At 46.8% G+C, this 22770-nt stretch overlaps 1 protein-coding gene across 1 annotated transcript in view; it reads left to right on the forward strand.

Moving 5' to 3' along the window:
• The first annotated feature begins 1825 nt into the window (after positions 1-1825).
• Positions 1826-22770, forward strand: part of RANBP10 (RAN binding protein 10) — a 43655-nt gene continuing 22710 nt past the window's right edge. Inside the window, exon 1 of the mRNA XM_028477654.2 lies at positions 1826-1896. Within this exon, the coding sequence (XP_028333455.2) occupies positions 1830-1896 (67 nt within the window). The 5' untranslated portion in view covers positions 1826-1829. The remainder of the gene's footprint in view (positions 1897-22770) is intronic.

The following is a 22770-nucleotide window of genomic DNA, read 5'->3' on the forward strand; positions in this document are numbered from 1 at the left end:
GTTATTCAGCCCGCAGCCCTGTGTTGATGCTGTGTTTTCCTGGGTCCTGCCCAGCAAGATAGAGGGTAGCTGGTTTCAGGGGAAAATGAGTGGGTCAGAGCCTTCCTCCCTGCTCTCCAACACCCAGTGGTGCAGCTGGCCAGAGAAGGGCAAAGGGGCATTTGCTGAAGGTGGAAGGCTCGCAGCTTCAGGAGCACCACGTTGTGGGGACTCTGGTAGTGTTAGGAAACAGGTACATAAGGTGCATGGAACATGCCAGGAGAGAAGAAGAATGGCCCAAGGTGGGGAAATGTATGTAAAATGGTTTCTTGCAGAATTACAACAGGGAACAATTAGAATTTAAATGTAAGCTACTTGGAAATGGTCAAAATAAGGTAACCCCATGTAATTGCTTTTTTAAAAAAACATTTTTTATTGTGGTAAACTATGCATCACATAAATTTGATCATTTTACTATTTTTAAGTGAAAAGTTCAGTGGCATTAAGCTCATTCACATTGTTTTTATTTACTTATTTATTTTTGGCTGCATTGGGTCTTCGTTGCTGCACATGGGCTTTCTCTAGTTGCGGCGAGCGGGGACTACTCTTCTTTGCCATGCACGGGCTTCTCATTGCAGTGGCTTCTCTTGTTGCGAAGCACAGGCTCTAGGCACGTGGGCTTCAATAGTTGCAGCACGCAGGCTCAGTAGTTGTGGCACACAGCCCTAGAACGCGCGGGCTTCAGTAGTTGCATCGTGTGGGCTCTAGAGCACAGGCTCAGTAGTTGTGGCACATGGGCTTAGATGCTCCGCGGCATGTGGGATTTTCCCGGACCAGGGATCGAACCCGTGTCCCCTGCATTGGCAGGCAGATTCTTAACCACTGCGCCACGAGGGAAGTCCTTATTCACATTGTTAATGCAACTGTAAAGTTATCCCTTAGCCGTCTTGGTTGGTGTTTTCAATATTGTGAGCTTCTCAACTACCTCTTGATGCTCATATGCGGTTAATTCAGGCATCTTGTGTGGGTTTCTACTATTTTACACTTAGATAGTGGTGAGTTGTTTCTCTTATTTCTAAGTTCTTGGGGAAATACCTCACTGTTTCTTTGTACACTACAAATATTTAGACTAAAAAAACCCTGTTCATTTCCTTTTCTGACCTGGCCTCTCATGAGTGCCACTGAGATGTCTTTGACAGAGTTGCCCAGCATGGGTCCCACCTGGCTGTAGCTGCCTAAATTGTTTAGGTACCTAGGTGGGAAGAGTACGGGGTGGGACTCTGGGGCCTCACACACCACCACCTTCAGCTTTGGATGACTGAGAAGGCCAGTGGTGAATGTATAGGGCAAGGGTAATGAATTTGGAGACCCCAGAGAAGAAGCCCTGTGTGAGGGGGTCTTTACGATCCTATATGGATCCAGCTGGCTTTACTTCTTCCATGTTTTGGTCTTTGCTGAAGAGTGACTTGTCCCTTTGGGCTTGATATCTTGCATTATTCTGCCAAGCACTACCTAGGATTGAACTAGTTCCTTTAGGCACTTCTTGGGAATAGATTCCGCCACCTTAGCTGGAGCCAGAAACCAAGGGACTGGAAGCAGTGACTCCAGGAAACTTTCCTCTGAAACTGAAGCCAGTGGTTCCTGGTTACAGACACTACCTCCTGTTTCTCCAACTGCTTAAGGCATTGAGAGATTTCCATTAGAAAATCAAAACGTAAAGGTTCTCCAAGAACCACTAGTTTGTTAAAAGAGTCTCTACATTCATTGCTTTTCCTGTTTTTCTGTCTTTTACCAAGAAATATTTGAGAAGGGAGATGCATAATCATTTGCTAACCAGAATTTTTGTATGTATGCTTTTTCAAAGGTACATGGGAATAGGACTCTCAGCTCAAGGCGTCAACATGAACAGACTTCCTGGTGAGTCATTGGCTAAGAGAACATTTTTCTGCTCTCTTGATCCATTCTGTGATGAGAGTCATGGTGGCAGCCAACAAGCTGGAGAGGACTTTGTTTGCTGGCTGCCTACTTGCTAAGCCAAGCCATTGGGTGGAGGTTCCTGAAAGGTGGCCGTTGGGCCGGGCTGGTGTGGGCTTCCATTCCAAAAATTAATTGGCAAGTGATTGTTCTAAATGGAATTTGAACTGTTTACAGTCAAAACCAAGTGACCTGAGCTTGCTCCCAGTGGGAATACGCCTCAGTAGCCCTCACTGCTATTGGCCTTTGCTTACCAGCATGGGACTCTGGCATATATGGAGAGGAAGGCTGCCACCAACGTTGGTTCCTCTTTTACTTTACCATGTTAATGACCAAAGTCTTTAAGTGACCTCCACGTGGAAGACAGTTGAGGCAGTTTCTTAATAAATAGGAGGATGTGCGTGAGACTTAGATTTACAGTCAGCAACCTCAGATTTGTGGAAGGCTCTGGACCCTGCAGGTGGGCCTCCTCTACCACCCAGGCACCCTTTCAGCTGTTTTCTGCCCAGCAGTTCATGCCCAGTCCTGGGCTAGGCGCAGTTGAGGCGACAAAAGCCTCTACCAGAAGCTGGTGGGTTCTAGAATATGGTCCTAAGTCCATTTGTCCCTTGAGTGGTGTAAGTGACATGGTGCAAGCTGTCCTGACACTGTCACGGAGGCAGGAAAAGTCCCTGTGTTTTTGCCCGGGCCCTCTCTACTTTTTGGCCTCTGACACAGAGAAGGCAGCTGGCGTTTTCCAAAGAGCGAGTAGCACTTAAACCGTATGTCTTTTCCAATCTATGTTTAATATCGATCAGGTTTTTTCGTCATTGACTAATTTCAAGTACTTGAAATCTAGACCTGCTCAGGATTCAACTAATTGTCAGGAACCTGACTTTTTAAAAAAATTTGGCTTTGATCTGAGCAAAAACTGTCCTTTAGTTATTAATCAGAATGTGTGTGGCATGTTTGGCCTCTGTGTAGCGTGAAGCTGTGATCTTTGTTATTCAAGCCTTGGCCTTAGCTGACTAGATGTATCTACGGTGTTCATAGCTCTGTCTCTTTGTGAACAGGGAGCTTAGAAAAATAATTTCCTATCAAAGGTAAACTGATTCTTAAATCTTTTTCTTGCACTAAATGTGCTCTTTGAACTTTTGCACAGCTTTGGTGGCAGAGAAAAGAGGCTTTTATAGGTTCGTTATACAAAAGTAACTACTATAATCTGTTATTGGGTGGCACTTTAAGCAGCTCTGAACATTGGCTAAATGAATTTTTGTTAATCTATGTAAAAGAATCCTATGCAGCCATGAAAAAATGAGGAGGCTCTTCAAGTACTGTTTTGGAGTAATCTCTGGGATGTATCACAAAGTGAAAAATATAAGGCATAGAACAATGTATATTATGCTACCAAATGTAAAAAAAAAGGAGGGAAAATGAATATATCTGTATCTGCTTGTACATGCATAGAATATCTTTGGAAAGCTAAGAAAAACTTGTAATATTGGCTGTCCCTTGGGACAGGGTGGCTGGAGATAGGACTGGGAAGGAAATTTTTCACTTTTGAAGCTTTCACATTTTCTTTCTTGTGAATATATTACCTGTTTTTAAAATATAAATAAAATAAAAATAACCAAAAGCAAATGCCCCTGCATCAAGAAGCCCTCATGCCTGTCTTTAAGCTGGTCTTGGAATGCAGCCTTTTACCATGTGCCTGATATTCTGAGTTCCACACACTCATCCTTCTTTAGTAAGAATCGTTTTCGCCTGGCCATTGGGTTTGGGATCCATGGTGTGGGGCAGGTGAGGTAGGAGGAGTTCCAGGTCTGCCTAAATTGACCTGAAACTGTTTGCGATGGAGCTATGTGGAGCTGTCTGAGTCTGTTTGCCTTGTTCATAAGATGGGTCTTTTGACCCCTCTGGGCTGCTTAGAGGTGAGCTGCGTGTCTTGTGCTTTGACATTGTTAATGTAACATTGTTGTGAAGTCGGACCCTGCCTGGGCCCAGGGGGTGGCCCTGTAGGGAGAAGGGGCTTAGGGACAGTGGATAAGGTGTTAGTTCCTGCACTAACACATCAGGAAAGCTAGCACCTTTTTTACATCCTCACTGGTGCATCTCTCTTTCGGCAAGAGAAAGGAGCCCCAGTGTTCTGTGGATATTGTACCTGTCTTCATTTTCACTCTGCCTGCCAGCTCCTGCGGGTTTTCCTTCCTGCCGTATCTGATCATCTCCCTGATTATCCCTTAAGGTGGAAAGTAGGAATCAGGTTGCATCTAGATAGGGATTCTCCCTAGGAATGATGGATGCCTCTGGCTTTCCCGGATACAGGGCTGGTTGAATGGCTGCGCAGACCTAACACAGGACAGATGTAGGGATAGCGGCGAGACACTCCGCTCAGGAATGATGGGGGGGCCTGCCACTGTTCATCCCAGCACTGGGTTTGGAAGATTAGAATCCCCTTTGGTGCTTTCCATTTCCTGGGGTCACTTTGTGTGTGTGTGTGTGTGTGCGCGCACGCATGTGTGTGTGTATGATGAGCGTAACATTCTCCAAAACCAAAAGTATCATCATTCATAAACAGTTAGACCTGAAACTACTTGCATGTATTTTGGTAGTGAGGTGAGAGGTAGAGGATGATAACAGCTAAAGCCTTTCTGCGAGTTGCTTCTGATTTCTAAGAGGTCATTGGTTGAGGTGAAGACTCTTTGGACTGTTTGGATGTATGGTTGGTGGGAGGGGAGTGATGGTAGTGACCTTAGCTGTGTCTAGAATTTGAGACTTTGGTGTTGACTCCAGATGAGATGTTTGAGGGTTGATGTATCTCCTTGATAGATACAGGTGTATTTAGTGGAGGGTAGCTGTAAGGGTGGTTCCTGCACCACAGCACTGTGGAGTGGTGTTTCAGCCTGGCATTTAGGGGCAAATAGGAGTTTGCCCGATGGTTTTGGGCAGTGGTACTATAGGGCCTGAGAGTGGATCCATAAGTTGTCTGCTGTGATGGGATGGCTTCCTGGGAACAGTCAGGATGAACCAGTTGAGGGAAGAGTCTTGTGTACTATGGCAAAGGGCCTGGACTTCTGTATATATAAGCAGTAGGAGCTGCAGCAGTGTTTGTTTTTTTAAATTTTTATTGAAGTATAGTTGATTTACAATGTGGTGTTAGTTTCAGGTGTACAGCAAAGTGAATCAGTTATACATGTACATATATCCTCTCTCTTTTTTTTTTTTAAGATTCTTTTCCCATGTAGACCATTACAGACTATTGAGTAGAGTTCCCTGTGCTATACAGCAGGTTCTTATTAGTTATCTATTTTATATATTGTAGTGTGTATATGTCAGTTCCAGTCTTCCAATTTATCCCTCCCCTGCCACATCCCCTGGTAACCATAAGTTTGTTTTCTACATCCGTGACTCTACTTCCGTTTTGTAAATAAGTTCATTTGTACCCTTTTTTTTTTAGATTCCACATATAAGTGATATCATATATTTGTCTTTCTGTGTCTGACTTACTTCACTCAGTATGACAGTCTCTAGGTTCACTCATGTTGCTGCAAATGGCATTATTTTGTTCTTTTTTATGGCTGAGTTTCAGGAGTGTTTTCAGCAGAGGCAAGATGTGATCATATTTGCCAGTTCAGGAGTGAACTAGTTTAGAAGAGACCTTCTAGAAGGGGTCAAGCCTGGGCTGGGGCTCCTGGGCAGTAGGAACTGTGAGAGCTCAGGCATGCCAGGGAACTTCAGGAGGTGTTAGATTAATTTATCAGTGAATCCATCAGGGCCAGTTGGTCTTTTGGGGAGGACAGTTTTTGGTGTCCTCTTCCTCTCTTGTTAGCTTGTTCAAATAGCAGCTTTTTCTTGTGGCATTGCTTTTAGTATATTCTGCTTTGGCCATCTGGTTCTCTTAACGTATAGGAAAATGACTGTGATTAATATTACTGAAACCTAAAAACGTCTTTGAGACTGATCTTTTAGATTAGTTGAATCCATTTTGTTAATTATTTAAAAAAGAACAATCGGGCTTCCCTGGTGGCGCAGTGGTTGCGCGTCCGCCTGCCGATACAGGGGAACCGGGTTCGCGCCCCGGTCTGGGAATCACTGTTATCAATCTGTTGCTTTCTTTTTTAAAAAAAATATATATTTATTTATTTATTTATTTATTTTGGGTGTGCTGGTTGTTAGTTGCGGCACATGGGATCTTTGACGTGGCATGTGGGCTTCTTAGTTGCGGCATGTGGACTCTTAGTTGCGGCATGCGTGCAGGATCTAGTTCCCCGACCAGGGATCGAACCCCGGGCCCCTGCATTTGGGACCGTGGAGTCTTACCCACTGGACCACTAGGGAAGTAAGTCCGTTTCATACATATTTTAAAATTGAGATATAATTAACATACCATAAAATTCACTCCTTTAAAGTGTACAATTCCGTGGTTTTAATATAGTTACAAAGTTGTGCTACCATCATTGCAGTCTAATTCCAGATTATTTTCATCATCCCAGAGAAAAACTCCATACCCATTAATAGTCATTCCTGGACTTTCCCTCCTTCTAGCCCCTGGAACCACTAATCTACTTTCTGTCTCCATGGATTTTCCTATTCTGGAGATTTCATATCAGTAGAATCATATAATATGTTGCCCTTTGTGACTGGCTTCTTTCAGTTAGCATAATGTTTTCGAGGTTCGCCTATGCTGTAGCATGTTTCAGAGCTTCATTCCTTCTTGTGGCAGAATGTTATTCTGTTGTATGGATATATCACATTTTGCTTATCCATGCATCTGTTGATGGTCATTTGGATTGTTTCCACCTTTTGGCTATTATGATTGATGCTGCTATAAACATTTGTGTACAAGTTTTTTTGTAGACGTGTTTTCATTTCTCTTGACTGTATACCTAGGAGTAGAAATGCTCGGTCATATGGTAACACTGTTTAGTCATTTGAGGAACTGCCAGACTGTTTTCCATAGTGGCTGCCCCATTTTACATTCCCACTAGCAGTGTATGAGGGTTGATTTCTCCATATCTTTGCCAACACTTGTTATTATCTGACTTTTTGATTATAGTCATTCTAGTGGGTGTGAAGTGGTATTTCATTGTGGTTTTCATTTCATTTCCCTGATGACTAATAATATCAAGCCTCTTTTCATGTGCTTATTGACCATTTGTCTATCTTCCTTGGAAAAACGTCTATTAATATCTTTTACTTTTTTTATTTTGGCTATGCTGCGTGGCTTGCCAATTTTTAAATTGGGTTATTTATCTTTTTATTATTGAGTTGTAAGAGTTCTTTATATGTTCAGAATACAAGTTTCTTGTCAGTAATATGATTTGCAAATCTTTTCCTCTATTCTTTTTTTTTAATTTTTTAATTAAAAAAATTTTTTTATACAGCAGGTTCTTATTAGTCATCAATTTTATACACATCAGTGTATACATGTTAGTCCCAATCGCCCAATTCATCACACCACCATCCCCTATTCTTTAGGTTGACTTTCTTTTTTCTTTTTTCATATCTTTTCTATTATGGTTTATTTTAGGCTATTGAATATAGTTCACTGTGCTATACAGTAGGACCTTGTTTATCTATTTTATATATAGTAGTTTGTATCTGCTAATCCCAAAGTCCTAATTTATCCCTCCCCTTACCCCCCCTTTCCCCTTTGGTAACCGTAAGTTTGTTCTTTATGTCTGTGACTCTGTTTCTGTTTTGTAAGTAAATTCATTTGTATCATATTTTAGATTTCACATATACATGGTATCATATGGTATTTGTCTTTCTTTTTCTGACTTCACTTAGTATGATAATCTCTAGGTCCATCCATGTTGCTGCAAATGGCATTATTTTGTTGTTTCTTATGACTGAGTAGTGTTCCATTTTGTGTGTGTGTGTGTGTGTGTGTGTGTGTGTGTGTATGTGTATGTATATATTAGGTTGTCTTTTCTTTTATTCTTTTTTTTTTTTTCGGCCACACTGAGGCATGTGGGATCTTAGTTCCCCGACCAGGGATCGAACCAGTGCCCCTGCAGTGGAAGCGCAGATTCTTAACCACTGGACTGCCAGGGAAGTCCCAGGTTGTCTTTTCTTGATATCTTTTGAAGCACAAAAGTTTTTAATTTTTTTTTTTTTTTTTCGGTACTCGGGCCACTCACCGCTGTGGCCTCTCCCGCTGCGGAGCACAGGCTCTGGACGCGCAGGCTCAGCGGCCATGGCCCACGGGCCGAGCCACTCCACGGCATGTGGGATCCTCCCAGACCAGGGCACGAACCCGTGTTCCCTGCATCGGCAGGCAGACCCCCAACCACTGTGCCACCAGGGAAGCCCAAAAGTTTTTAATTTTGATGAAGTCCAATTTATCTATTTCTTTTGTTGCTCATGCTTTGGGTATCATATCTAAGAATCCTTTGCCAAGTCCAAGGTCGAGAATATTAAATATGTTTTCTTCTAAGAGGTTCATAATTTTACTCTTTTTTTTTTTTTTTTTTTTTTTTTTGGCCACACCACATGGCATGTGGGATCTTAGTTCCCCAATCAGGAATCGAACCTGTTCCCCGTGCAGTGGAAGTGGGGAGTCCTAGCCACTGGACTGCCAGGGAATTCCCATTTTACTCTTCTGTTTAGGTTTTTGATCCATTTTGAGTTAATTAAAAAAAATATTTATTTATTTATTGGGCTGAGCCAGGTCTTAGTTGCAGCGTGCGAGATCTTCGTTGCCATGTGTGGGATCTTTGTTGTGGCATGCAGGATCTTTAGTTGTGGCATGCAAGCTTTCTCTAGTTGCAGGAAGCGGGGGCTACTCTTCGTTGTGGTGCGCAGGCTTCTCATCGCAGTGGCTTCTCTTGTTGCAGAGCACGGGCTCTAGGCGCGTGGGCTTCAGTAGTTGCAGCACGTGGGCTCACTAGTTGTGGCTTGATTAGAACTTAAAGTAGCTGGGTGAAGTGGGTATGGAGGTAGTGTAGGCAGTTCTCACCTTCCTTGAGGAACCCAGCAGACTCTCTGTTGCCTATGAATGGTTGATTGTTCTTTGCCAGGCCCTGAAAATGCAGTTAAGGGGCAGCCGAAGAGCCCTCCAGGCAAGAGCACAGAACTTACTCCTCTGTCCCTACTCTGTCTTTGAGCAGATCATGGCTCCAGAAACCCCAGTGTTTTGCTTAAGGTCCAGTAGACAGTGAACCCGCTTGCCCCAAAATGAGGTTACCTTCTTGCAAAAACCAGATCCTCACGTGTTCCCTGTCTCTGTTGACAGTCACTGTCCACCTTGGCCCATAAGTGGGAGACCTCAGAGTAATTGTCATGCCCTCCCTTTCTCTCATGCCATGGTTCTGCTACTTCGCAAGCATCTCTTTAATTTGGCCCCCTTCTCTATCCCTACTCCACTGGGCCTCCAGCCTCTACACCTTCTCCATTGGGCTATTTCCATGGCCTCCTGATTAATCTCTTTACCTCAGGCCTCTGCTCTCCATTCCCTTTGTACACTCTGCCCCTTGCCTGCTTTGGACCTCTGACCCCTCTGCCCACAGGACACAGGTGCTGTGGGCCCTGCTTAGCCTTTTCTGCCACCTCTGCCCTCCACACACGCTGCACACCGGTATGTCTGTGTGGGACCCCAAACATCCTGCAGACATTTCCTGCTCTGCCCCTTGGCGGATGTCCTTCTTGCCCTGGAGGTGTCCTTCTTGCTTGTGACCCTTCGTGCAGTCTTGCTTGACCCCTTCAGCCCTGATCATGTCTCTGATGACACTTGCCACCCTGCCGCATGTGATTCTTCCACATTTACGCAACTGTATCCTTGCTGGGTTGTGAACTCCTTGGGGCTGGACCATATCTTTTTATAGCAGCTCTCCCAGAGTGAGCACAGATGCCCTTGGGCTATGGCAGCAGGCCATTCCTGCATTTCCCTGTGCTTTGCCTCAGTGGAGTAGCTTCAGTAAGCCAAGTGTGTTTTGGAACCAGTGCCGAGTCAGGTCCCCCTGGCCTGCAACCTGCCTTGGGCTAGAAGCCTTCATTTGGAGCTCAGCCTCCCTGCACTGCCCTATTGTGGCACTGATTGTGCATAGGGGCTCTGCCACTACCTTCATTCTGTAGGAGGAGTCACTGTCTCCCCTTTTCTGTATGTCGGGGCTCAGTGTTGTTGAACCAACTACTGGCTCACTTTTGCTCGTGTGAGGAAAGACACCTAGGGCTGTGGTTGGCTTCTCGAGCAGTGTAGCTCAGTGGCCAAGAACATGGACTCTGGAGCCACACTGCATTTGCATCCTGGCAGCTGTGTTACCTAGAGCAAGTTACTTAACTGCTCTGGGTCTCAGTTTCCCCATGTGTAAAGTGGATGCGATACTAGTACCTAACTCATACATGGGATGGGTGTGGGGATTGAGTGCTTAAAGTGCTTAGAATAGTGCCTGATACAAAAAAAAGGGATACACAAATTTTAGCTTATATTGTTATTGAGAAAGGTTTTTTTTTAAAAATAAATGTATGTATGTATATATTTATTTATTTTTGGCTGCGTCGGGTCTTCATTGCCGCGTGTGGGCTTTCTGTAGTTGTGATGAGTGGGGGCTATTTTTCGTTGCTGTGCGCAGGCTTCTCATTGTGGTGGCTTCTCTTGTTGCAGAGCACGGGCTTTAGGTGCGCGGGCTTCAGTAATTGTGGCATGTGGGCTCAGTAGTTGTGGCACGAGGGTTCTAGAGCTCAGGCTCAGTAGTTGTGACACATGGGCTTAGTTGCTACACGGCATGTGGGATCTTCCCGGACCAGTAATTGAACCCGTGTCCCCTGCACTGGTAGGCGAATTCTTAATCACTGTGCCACCAGGGAAGTCCCCAGAAAGGTTTTTTGTTGTTGTTGTTTTTTTTATCCTACCTGAGGAAGAAAGTACCTATACATTTAAAGTTCTTTTATGGGTGTTTGTGTATCAGAGTGGAGTTAGGTGTAATCTGAACTACATTTTCTCTCTAGTGCTGTGTTTTCTGTATTTGAGTAGACATGTTTAGTACATTAGCTGGAGGTGAATTATGGAGGACGAAGATGGAATAGCAACCAAAGTCAGAATATTGATGTTTTGAGTGTTTTCTTATAGGTTTTCCTGTACTGGCTCAGCAAGCCCATCTTTGCCTTTAGGGCTGTCAGGAGTAGAGGGTAGCCACGCCGGGGGTCTCACTTGGCTCTGGGAGCAGGTGGTAACAGGGAGTGCTTCTCATATGAGGCCGTGTGCTCAGTTTTTCCTGGGAACATATGGGCATGTCGTAGCTTGCATGGTCAGAGGTTTCTGTTGGAAGATGTGGAAGTTTTGATGTTTATCTTTTTTTTTTTTTTTTTTTTTTTTTTTTTGGTTTTTTTTTTTTTTTTTTTTTTTTGTGGTATGCGGGCCTCCCTTTGCTGTGTAGAAGTGAGCTCAAGTTTGACATGTGTTAATCATAAAGGTTTTTTTTTTTTTTTTTTGTGGTATGCGGGCCTCCCTCTGTTGTGGCCTCTCCCGTTGCGGAGCACAGGCTCCGGACGCGCAGGCTCAGCGGCCATGGCTCACGGGCCCAGCCGCTCCGCGGCATGCGGGATCCCCCCAGGCCGGGGCGCGAACCCGGTTCCCCTGCATCGGCAGGCGGACGCGCAACCACTGCGCCACCAGGGAAGCCCATTGATGTTTATCTTTTATAAAGTGTTTTTGGCCTCCTTAAGTATGAACCAAGGAACAGGTGTGGCCCAAAATAAGAATGTCAGAACCCTTGGCTAAATGGCTTTGCAGCCAGGAAGGATGATCTGCAGGCAGGTGAGTGTACCTGCAGCCCCACCCTTTGGTTGTTGAGCTGGCAGCAAACCGTATGGGCTGGGATCCCTGGATTGGAGAAGCAGGAAGAAAGTTGGGGCGTGGATATAGGGGGATTTGGGCTTCTCCCAAGCTCGGGTGCTTTGAAGGGGGCAAGGATAGAACAGATCTTCTTTCTGTGTCTTGTACGTCAGACAGAGCCAGGGAGACTCAGGCTGTGTTGATAGGTGGCCTCATCCACATCAGAGCTGGACAGATGATAGTTTCCTCCTTGCCATTTCCTTGGAGGAGGCAGCTGTTCTCTTGGGGTAGCATCTGTTACCTTAATTACTACAACCCCTCAAAGGAGAACCCAGGTCCACTGAGGCATCCTTTCCTTGAACTGTTGGAAAAGAAGCAGCTGGAAGAACCACAGCTGGGGATTGGGGATGGGGGGCATATCTTCTGAAGCAAATGGCACCTGGCAGCTGGGCCTCACTGGGGGTGAGAGGGGAGGGTGTACTGGTAGGGCAAGGAGGGGTGGCAGGGCGACTGTCTGCTTTTGTTCCACATGATGGGTCATGATCAAGTGAGCATCTTTTCCTCTCCCTGGAGCTGACCTTATTAAGACTGTTACTAACAGAGTGGGCTATTAGGAGCACACCCATGGGAGTGTTTGTGTCCTAATCCCTATGGCTGGGGCCTGCTTCTGCTGGGTGGGACACATTCTGCAAACAGCTGATATTTCATATCTGCGTGTGCCATGGGAAAGGAACAGCAGATAGCAGAGATCAGGGCAGAGCACTGAGGGTCCGTGCCAGGTTCATGAGGGCAGAGGCTAGCTCCTGTCAGTGTGGCAATAAAAAACTGAGTGTTGGATATCCTTCCTCCCTATCCTCCTAAGGATATGCAGAATAAGGTGTCTGCTCAGAGCAAATACCAATAGTAGGTGGCTTTGTGCAGCAGATGTCTTAGAGACTACTGACACGTAAGTGGGTTTCCAGTAGTCTGGAAGTGCTGTTTGTCTGTACCCACCAAGTGGGGACTGCTTCTGTCCCACTCCGTGTGGGCTGAGACCCTTGTTCCCCACAGCTGACGAGCCCCCTTCGTATTCCTCGGTGACCACCACCTCTCTTTGGAGCATCTTTCACGCTAGGATCTACGTTGCTTCACAGGGGTCTGCCGTGGGGCTGCTCGGTCCCTCCATGAGGGAAGTCGTGCTTCTCTCCAGCTGAGTGGGTTGAATCATCAGGGCGCCACTGGGCGTCTGGGTGTACCTCCTCCTAATCCCGGCAGTGCGCCTGGGAATAGGCCTCAGCAACCCTGGCTTGACTGTAGGCACTGTACAAGCCTCCCAAGTAAGTACTCCCCGAGGCTGGTGAAGGGAGGAAGCTGACTGGTGATGGTCGAGTTCACGCCTAGAAGGTACCTTGAGGCAGCCCTCCCTGGAAAAGGGGGGCAGCCAGGAGATTCCCTGAAGCCACTGGAACAGCTGCCCAGGACCAGGGCTGTGGGAAGATAGGTTGGGGTTTATGCGCTTGGTGCTGCCCAACCCCTTGTTGCCTTTCTCATTCTGTTCTTTCTCTGAAGTGTCCTTGGGAAATGACTGGGTGGGAGTGGAGGGATAGAAACCCAGAGGCCTTGTAGCTCTGGCAGCAGGTTCTACTGGGCAGTCCAGGCAGAGGGTGGTTTGGTAGCTGGGCCCAAGGGCCAGGTAGCTGGTCAAAACTCCTGGTGGTTCACATGGGGGTTAATGGTTTGTGCCACAGGACTCTCCCCAGTCCCTACTGTGGAGCTTGTTTCACGTAAGAGGCCCTCTGTTTCCCTGCTGCTCCTCTCTGGGCCAGCAGTGCCCTTGGCCCTGTGGCCATTTAAGCCCATGGTCCTTTTCCATGGGCCTTTCTTACCTCACCCACAGGGAGAGCTGTTTTACCACAATGTATCAGGGCTCCTTGGCAGTCTTTTGGAATGAGGCAGCTAAGATAACAAATAAGTTATTATTCCTGGACCTGGGGATTTCTTGTCTACAGTATCCTGTTTTCTTCTTCCATATACCAGCTCCTACCTCTCTGTAGCACAGAGGTAAAATTTTTGGATTTAAGGCTGTGTTTTTCAGGGCAAGTTAAGTCCTTTGAGATAAAGAGGTTTCATCGACAGCAGAAGAGCCAGTTCTGAAACCTGAGTTTGTCAGTCTCTGAAAACAGAGATTATCAAGTGTCGTCTGGTGTGGCTGGAGGCTGGGGCCACATGAGGGTGGAGCTGAGTGGGCACCAGTTACTGCTCAACCTCTTGTTGCCTCCTTGAGGGAGTCTGTATCTAGGGGTCTTGGAAATACTGGACTACCACGCTGGGCCTTGTTTTGGGAAGGGTTTTATGCATGCCCATTTCTCAGGATCTGGCAGTATGTGCAGAAAGTCACAGGCTCCTACATTACCAGGGGTCATCTGTCCAGTAACTTTCCCCACAAGTTTGAAAGGACCTTAGTGGAAATAAGGACAAGCCAAACCCAATCCCAGAGGAGAGATACCAAGGCCTGGGAGCTGAGGTTGTACCTCAGTTTAGTGGGACAGTTCACCCCTTTCCTTAGCCTGATTCAGCATGAATGACAGACCCAGCCTGTCCTCTGGGAGCCTGAGGCATTGGCAGGTAGCCCTGCCAAATGTGCCAGATGCCACTTGAGCCATGTCTTAGCCAGACCCAGCAAGACCCACCCTGGATGCCCCTGGGCCTCTCCTGACAGTCAGGTATCTATTTCTGTCAGGGTTGGGGAGGAATATGACCTGTAGAAGGCCCCTTTATATGCAGATGCTGGCTGTACAGTCCCTCACCCTGCCCATGGCTTCAGGCTGACATCTATCTCAGTGTAGGGCCTGGGTGCCCCTATGAGGGCAGGCTGTACCTGGTGTCACAGCTATCTGCAAAGATAGCCTTTGTCTCCTGCCCTCTTTGCCTTGGCTTTCATGTTGAACTACCATAAAGAGAAGACCCTTCAGGGCACCCCTGGCCCCTTTGGCCTGGAGCTGCCAGAAGCATCACCTTAGGCTTGTGTTGGTCCTGTTCCTTGGTCCCAAGGTTCCTAGAACTTGGGGTAACAGTCTTGTGAGTACTATGACGGGACTTCCTGATGCCACCACATGGAGTTTGCTGAATGAGAGAATCTCTTTTGCTTCCCCATTATCCATTGTCGAGCTGCTCCAGGCGGTGGGTCCTATCAGATTTTTAAAGATATTTGAGGTTATGGGGAAAACATTTGTCTGATGGATTTCCAGGGAGTGGTGACTCTGAGTGAGTGACCATCCTTGAGAAGCAGCCCTGCCATGAGGTCTCCTATGACATATGTGCTCTCTCCACAGCAACCCCAGGTTTAGGAAGCACCCGGGCTAAGCCAGCCCAGCGCCTTCCCTCCATAGCCAGCCCCATGAATGACATGGCTGTTGAACTCTGCCGACTGCTCCGAGGGCCAGGTGACCTCCCCAGGAAACTGGGGACAAGTAAGAGTGGAACAGGCCTAGGGCTGCCGTTGGCGGGCTGTTAGTTAGGAAATCCAACTCCACCCCACTCACTCCCTCAGGAAAGAAAGGAGCAGGAAGTCTGAAGTGCCGGCTTGACCATGGAGCTGGTGTTAGAGACAGAGAGCGCAGGGAAACTTGCCCGGGAGTGCCTCCTGTAGGCTGGTGTTCCATGTCCATTCTCGTTTAACCTTACCACCAATCCTGAAAGAGTTCAGCCAAGGGAACTCAGAGGGCTAAGAAGTGACAGAATTGGGATTCAAACCCAAGTCTTTCTGATCCCCAAATCCAGTGATGATCAGGATCCATTTCTTGGGGAGAGATGGCTGATTTGGTGGCATGGGGACCAGCGCTTAGGCTAGTTTGTGAGGCCTGAGCTGGACCCTGTGTGCTGGTCAGTTGCGGCCCAGGACTAGAACCTAGTGGACAGGCACAGCACCAGCTCCCTTCCAGGTTTCTGTGCTAATGTGCTGATGATGTGGAAATCTTTCTACTCAGAAGTAGGAGTCCTCTCCATTCGTAGTTCCCCTGGGACTGAGGCCCTTGACGTGTCCTGCCAGGTGGGAGTGGCATGGGGCAGCTCTTGGAGCAATCATGCTGGAGTCCCTGGCAGCCCTATAGAGAGTCTCCCACCTTGAGGACACTGTAACCGGGGATGGCATCTGGGAGTGCCAAGATGGTGAGACATTTCCTCAGCCACCCCCATACTTCTGTGAATGGGAGTTCCCCTCTTAGTGATGATGGAGGGGGAAGTGGGTGGTGCCAGAGCATCTGAACTGGGCACTTGGGGCTTCCTGCCTCCTGGCCTGAAGCCTTCTGGCGTGGCTTCTCCTTGCGTCACTGGCATCTGATAGGTGTCTGACGTGGCAGGGATAGGCTTTTCTCTGTGGGCAGCAGGCTGGCTCTCCATCCATTCTCTCTGGGAGTGACAGGGCTTATTCTCTTCGGAGAGGGAAGAATGGTTAGTTGGGTGGCACTCTCTGTCACAGTGTTGTCCCTATCTTGCAGCACCAGCCATCCTTTGACCCAGAGCCACCTGGACCTGTCTCCCTACAGGGCCTGATAGCTGTGCAGGGCAGCTGAGCTCCCTCGTTTTCTTCTGGCCCTCGCATCCCACTGTCCTCTGAGACAGCTGGCTCTGGCCCTGTGGTGAGGGTGATAACTCTAATTCCTGGGCACATCACCCCAGCTTCACATCAGGCCCATCCAGGGATGGGTGACTGCTTATCCTGCCAGGGCTCACGCTTAGGAAGTTGTTGACTTTGACTCCAGGGCAGGAATAGGGGGTTGGAGGAGGTCCTGTCCTGAAGCTGAGAGTGGTTGGGCTGGCGGGGAGACTTACCCAGGCAGAGGTATGGGAAAGACCATAGTTGCTAGACTCTCTTAATGAGAAGGAGGACTAAGAACCATGTATTCTTCTAGAGCTGGCAGGGATATTTGCCTCACCTGCCCTGTTTCATAGATGAGGAAACGGACCAGAGAAGTTAAATGACTTTCCCAGGGATAGAGCCAGGTCTGCAACCTCTTTCAAAGGCCCGGAAGTGGCTTCGCTATTAGTCTGTATAAAAGGGGGCATGATGCAGGCAGATTGCTCTAACTGCTTTGCTTTGCTTGAAAAGAAAACTCACGATAACAAAACTCACAGTCAAGCCCAGGATTGCCCATGGGTGGTGTGTCAGCATGGTCTGACCCCAGTGTCTTGTACTTTAGGCTTCCTGCCAGCCCTTGACCCATTTCCCTTTTCATTTCAACATACATTTCTTGAGCACCTACTCTGGGCCACGTGTTATGCAAGGTAAAGAAAAAGATGCTTGGATGTGGCTCCTTTAGTCAGAGAACTTTGGTTGCTTCAAGGTAGAGAATCCCATCTCTAACCAACTTGGTCAGCCAGACCTCAGGGCAAGCAGAGGAGCGAAGTCTTGGGGACTCAAATGCTGTCTGGGACTTTTCTTTCTTTCTCTGTCCCTGTCTTTTGCCTCTGCTTTCTGTTTATTAGCTTTAGTCTGTCAAACTGGCTTTCTACATGAAGTTGGAACAATGGCAGCACAAAGCTTTGAGACCCGCTCTCCTCCCAGCTCCCTTGTACAAAAATTCCAGGAAGATCTCTTACTGGTCCAGCTTGGGTCAGGGAGGAGGCTAACTAGGATTGGCATTCCCCACTGAAACCACAGGGTTGGCACAGGGAAGGAGCTACTCCTTAAGAAAAGGAGTGCTGTCCCCCAGTGAGGGGAGCTGGCAGACAAATCCTGGCACTCCTTGTTTCCCTTTCCTGCTGTTTGTTCTTGCATCCCTGGGGGACTTGTGCCCAGTCCCTTCTCAAAAGTTGATGGAACCCAGCCAGTTACCTACAGGGAGTAGTATTGGTCAGGTGACCAAGCCTAGGGTCCAGAAACCTTGTAGGGGTTACCTGAAGTTTGTTCTGATGGAGCCCAGTCTTCAGGAGCTCATGCTGTTCTACCTTTAAAGCATCTTCCTCTTCCCTGCAATTGGTTGGGGCCACCCCAGGAAGGAGGAGGTTTTGTCTTCACCCTCATGGGTACCTGCTTGGAGCTTACTTGAATGTTCCTCAGAAGATAGGAGACCCGGTGACTTCCCTGGTGGTCCAGTGGTTAAGACTCTGCGCTTCCACTGCAGGGGATGCGGGTTTGATCCCTGGTCGGGGAACTAAAGATCCCACAAGCCACGTGGCCTGGCCAAAAAAAAAAAAAAAAAGAAGATAGGAGACCCAAGCTTCTGAGAGTGTAATCTGCAGGACCACAGGCCTTTGTGGAGCCTCTCAGTGCCTCAGCTTCCTCAGCCCTCAGATGGGGATTATCATACTTACTGATTGGTTTGGAGTCTTGGAGTGTTTCTTACAAGTAGACACCTAGGGCCCTTTGACAATGATGTCTCGTTGCTCCCCTTTCATTTTGTAGAGAAGGGAACCAAGGTCTGAGGAGGTGAGTGACTGCCCAGGGCCTACCATTTTGGAGGGACAGTGCTATGTCCAGGACCAGACTGCAGGGGCCCTTCAGGCCACACTGGCTACTCTGGCATCCAGGACTACAGTGTTTCTTTCTAACAGATGCCAAACCCCCCTCCTTAGCCTGAGGCTGACAACAAAAAACAGACTCACTGCAGAATGTGCAACAGCAGTTAGGCCTTGGCCTTGTAGTTTTTTTCTGTCTGCCCGATTCCTCAAGAATGGCCGTGGTAGTACTAGCTTCTGTCTGCTATACAGCTTCTCAAGCCCTGGGGAGAAGGTTCATTGAGGGCAGGGTAACTGAATCCATTTAGAGTAACTTTGTGCCCTTTAACATGTCCTCATCTATTTTGGGCTTCTGGTGCCCTTCTCTTGTGTTTGTTCTGCCCTTTCTCGTCCTTGACTAGCCTGAATTTTTCTCCCAGAGGAAAAACAGAAAGCCATTGTATGAGGACAACACATAGGAAAATCCTCCAGTGACTTCATTTTAAGTTTTCTTTCCACACCACTGTTTGTTTAGTGAGTGTTCCCATGGCAGCCCTGCCACCTCTGGGATGAGCCACAGTCATCTCACCTGCCTCGTATTGCCACCCAACTGCTTGGATGTCTAGTAAGACATCTCAAACGTAACATGTCCTAAAGATCCCTTCCTTCTGCCCATCTTCCCTGTCTCTTAGTGAGTGGTACCACCATCCACCATTTGCCCGGACAAAAACCTGGGGGTCATCCTTACTTCCTCTCATACTATCAGTGCCCACATCCAGCAAACCCTGTCACCTCTGCTCCCAGTCTTTCTTAAGTCTCACTCAGCTCCAGCCCCACTGGCTCTGTTTCTCAGACATACTGGGCTCATTCCCTTTACCCCCAAAGTTCTTCCTTCTGATTGTCTCATCAAGCAGACCTCTGCTCAGGGGTCAGCCCTCAGCCAGGACTAACTTGACTACTCCATCTTGGTCAGTCCTCATCCCCAGTCCCACTTCCAGCCTATCAATCTGGCTTTGTTTTCTTCAGAGCACATTTCCTCTAGCAGGTGTTTTCTTGTTTGCTTATTGATTTACTTATATATTAATGTCTTCTCTGCTCCTTTCACACCACCCACCACCCTCACTTTGTCAACTCCATGGAGTAGGCCTTTATTAACTAATTGATAACAGTTGGATGATGCATGTTCTTTCCAGAGGATGGGAAAGTAGCACAGAGGTCTTTTTTTTTTAAAATTTATTCATTTTATTTACTTATTTTTGTCTGCATTGGGTCTTCGTTGATACGGGCGGGCTTCTCATTGTGCTAGCGCACAGGCTCAGCTGCTCCACGGCACGTGGGATCTTCCTGGACCAGGGCTCGAACCCACGTCCCCTGCATTGGCAGGCGGATTCTTAACCACTGTGCCACCAGGGAAGTCCAACATAGAGGTCTTAAACCAAGCTGCAGCTGCTGCTGCAGCCACTGTTACTAAATGAGCTGTATAATAACATTCTGTTTTTAACCCAAGCTACCTTTCAAACACATACATATACACCTTATACACACACACAGGCTCTTAATTGTGTTTGGAAAAAATATTGGCTATGAAATGATAGCTTCAGTTGAAGATACATTACAGCTCTGTGATTTTCTTTGAAAAGCTTTTAACTTCATAGCACTTTGATGAGCAAGAGACAAGTAGCTGAGGTGTTGTGTCTCTGCACTGATCATTCCAGATGCTCAGAAACTTCTTCTATAGCCATAGTGGACTGTATTAGTTTCCTATTGCTGCTGTAACACTAGTAGTGGCTTATAATAATCATTTTACAATTCTGGAGGACAGAAGTCCTAACATCAAGGTGTCAGCAGGGTAGTAGTCTTTCTGGAGGCTCTTGGGGAGAATCCATTTCCTTTTCCTTTTTAGCTTCTAGAGTCCACCAACATTTCTTGATTTATGGCCTCCATCGTCCATCTTCAAAGCCAGCAGTGTAATAGCACCTTTCATTCTTTCTCTGCTTCCACCGTCACATCACCTTTTCTGACTTGACTCTTCTGCCTCTCTCTTACAAGTACGCCTGTAATTGCATTATCCTACCCTCCCTGCCCCCAGATAATCCAGGATAATCTCCCCATTTCAAGAGCCTTGACTTAATCATTTCTGCAAAATCTTTATTACCATGCAAGGTAGCATATTTTACAGATTCTAGAGATTAGGACCTGGATATCTTTGGGAGGCCTTATTCAGTGTGTCACAGGGACTATGAATTTTCTTTCTCTGAGCAAATCTATATAGTTGACAAATCATTTGGAAATTGAAGAAAAACAAAACAAAACAGGAAAATGTATCTATTTTTCAACCAAACTGAGGTGATGGTGAATCCTGAATTGACTCTAAATAAATATTTTGTTTTTTTATTGAGTTCTTTAGTTTTTAAAAATTTAAAATCCATATTTATAGCTTGAGTAGCTTGAGTTAAAAATCCAAACATTCTATGGTAGGTTTGTCAAAATAATTATATAGTTTATTTTTGAAGAGACGTATTCAAAAATACTTTAATTTTTATTTTAGGTCTTTGAAAATGTAAGCATCTGTTGTTTTGGTGATCATTATTGAGCAGCTCCCTTACACTGAGACAAAAATAGCTCCCAGATATCCTTGAGTCACTGACCAAGTTGGAAACAGTTCTTCCGGATGATTTCTCTAGCTTTAATAAATCAAATGGCCACATTTGTATTAGTTTTTTAAGAGTACCTACTGCTTTAAAAAAAAAAATGTACCTACTGCTTCAACTGGAGAAAGCTAAAAAAAAGAAAACCTTCCAGTGTGTGTCTTCTACCTTCTAGACAGTAAAATCTGCATAAAAGATCTGTCACACAGGATTATCCTTGTGTGAGAAAGAAGTGGGCTGGAACTAGTCACTACACACAAACACACATACATGTATATGCACACACCTGTGTCACCTCTCAGACTCCTGATGGTGGGGGTTGGGGGAAGGGTTAGGAAACGGTGAGTGAGACAGGGACAGTCCCAGGAACAGTGACTGGTGATTGGAGAGGCTCAGCAGGAGCTGGAAATGATCAAGGACGTGAGCAGTATGCTAGGGGAGGACCAAAGAATGTTACGGAAATCTTCAAGGGGCAAGCATTGGCAAACCCTGACGCACTGGCCAAAGGGAGGAGCCAGTGAGCATCTGTCAGCAGCTGTGGGCATAGTTCTGAGAGGAACCATAGGAACAGCAAGCAATCTGTCTACAAGGATTCTTTGGGGATGGCTAGAATGGGCAATGGCTTTGTTGGACAGTCTTCCCCCACAGCCACATGGCCTCAGGAGGTGGTAAGCAGTGGACTTGGCTTTAGGGAAGGCTGTGCTGGTCAAGCAGCATTGAGAGAGCCCCACGCCATCCCTGGCATCCCAGGCCACTGGAGCAGAAGTTTGGGTTTCTAGCAGCTGCAGGGCACTGTAGCAGAATAGCCCATCTTGGGAGACTCCATGCCGAGAACTCAGGCCTCTGGCCTGAAGTCTGGTGCTCCTGGCTTTCTCTGAATTACACATATGTTCTTTGTATGTGGGAAGTAGGTCTTCTTGCTTAGGAACCCTTTCCCAGTGGGCACTGTAATCTTCACAGAAGCTACCAGAACTAATTGGTGAGTTTGACAAGGATGCAGGATACCAGATGAGTATATAAAAAATCAAATATGTGTGCGTTTAATAGGTTTATTGAGATAAAATTTACATACCATAAAATCTGCTCTTTTAAAGTGTACAGTTCAGTGGTTTTTAACATGTTTACAGAGTTGTGCAACCATTATCATAATCTAATTTAATTTAATTATTTATTTATTTAAATAGAACCTATTCTTTGACCCTCAAGGATGCCCCACTTCCTGTACTCTTTTTTATAAAATAAATTTTTATTTATTTATTTATTTATTTTGGCTGCTTTTGTTCTCCGTTGCTGTGCGTGGCCCTCCCCAGTTTCAGCAAGTGGGGGCCACTCCTCGTTGTGGTGCACAGGCTTCTCACTGCAGTGGCTTCTCTTGTTGCAGAGCACAGGCTCCAGGCGCGTGGGCTTCAGTAGTGGTGGCACTCAGGCTCAGTGGTTGTGGCTCACGGGCTCTAGAGCGCAGGCTCAGTAGTTGTGGCGCACAGGCCTAGTTGCTCCACGGCACGTGGGATCCTCCCGGGCCAGGGCTCGAACCTGCACCCCCTGCATCGGCAGGCAGATTCTCAACCACTGTGCCACCAGGGAAAGCCCATAATCTAATTTTAGAACATTTTTATCACTCCAGAAAGAAACCTTGACCCCATTCTCCCACCCTCAAAATCAATTATATTTTGATATAATACCAAGAAATAATTAGAAAATAAAATTTTAAATAATATAATAAGGGCTTCCCTGGAGGTGCAGTCGTTGAGAATCCATCTGCCAATGCAAGGGACGTGGGTTCGAGTCCTGGTCTGGGAAGATCCCACATGCCACGGAGCAACTAAGCCCATGAGCCACAACTACTGAGCCCATGTGCTGCAGCTACTGAAGCCTGTGTGCCTAGAGCCCGTGCTCTGCAGCAAGAGAAGCCACTGCAATGAGAAGCCCGCGCACTGCAACAAAGAGTAGCCCCGCTCTCCACAACTAGCTGCACGCAGCAACGAAGACCCAACACAGCCA

Source organism: Physeter macrocephalus, chromosome 17, assembly GCF_002837175.3.
Source record: "Physeter macrocephalus isolate SW-GA chromosome 17, ASM283717v5, whole genome shotgun sequence".
Classification (NCBI taxonomy): Eukaryota; Metazoa; Chordata; class Mammalia; order Artiodactyla; family Physeteridae; genus Physeter; species Physeter macrocephalus.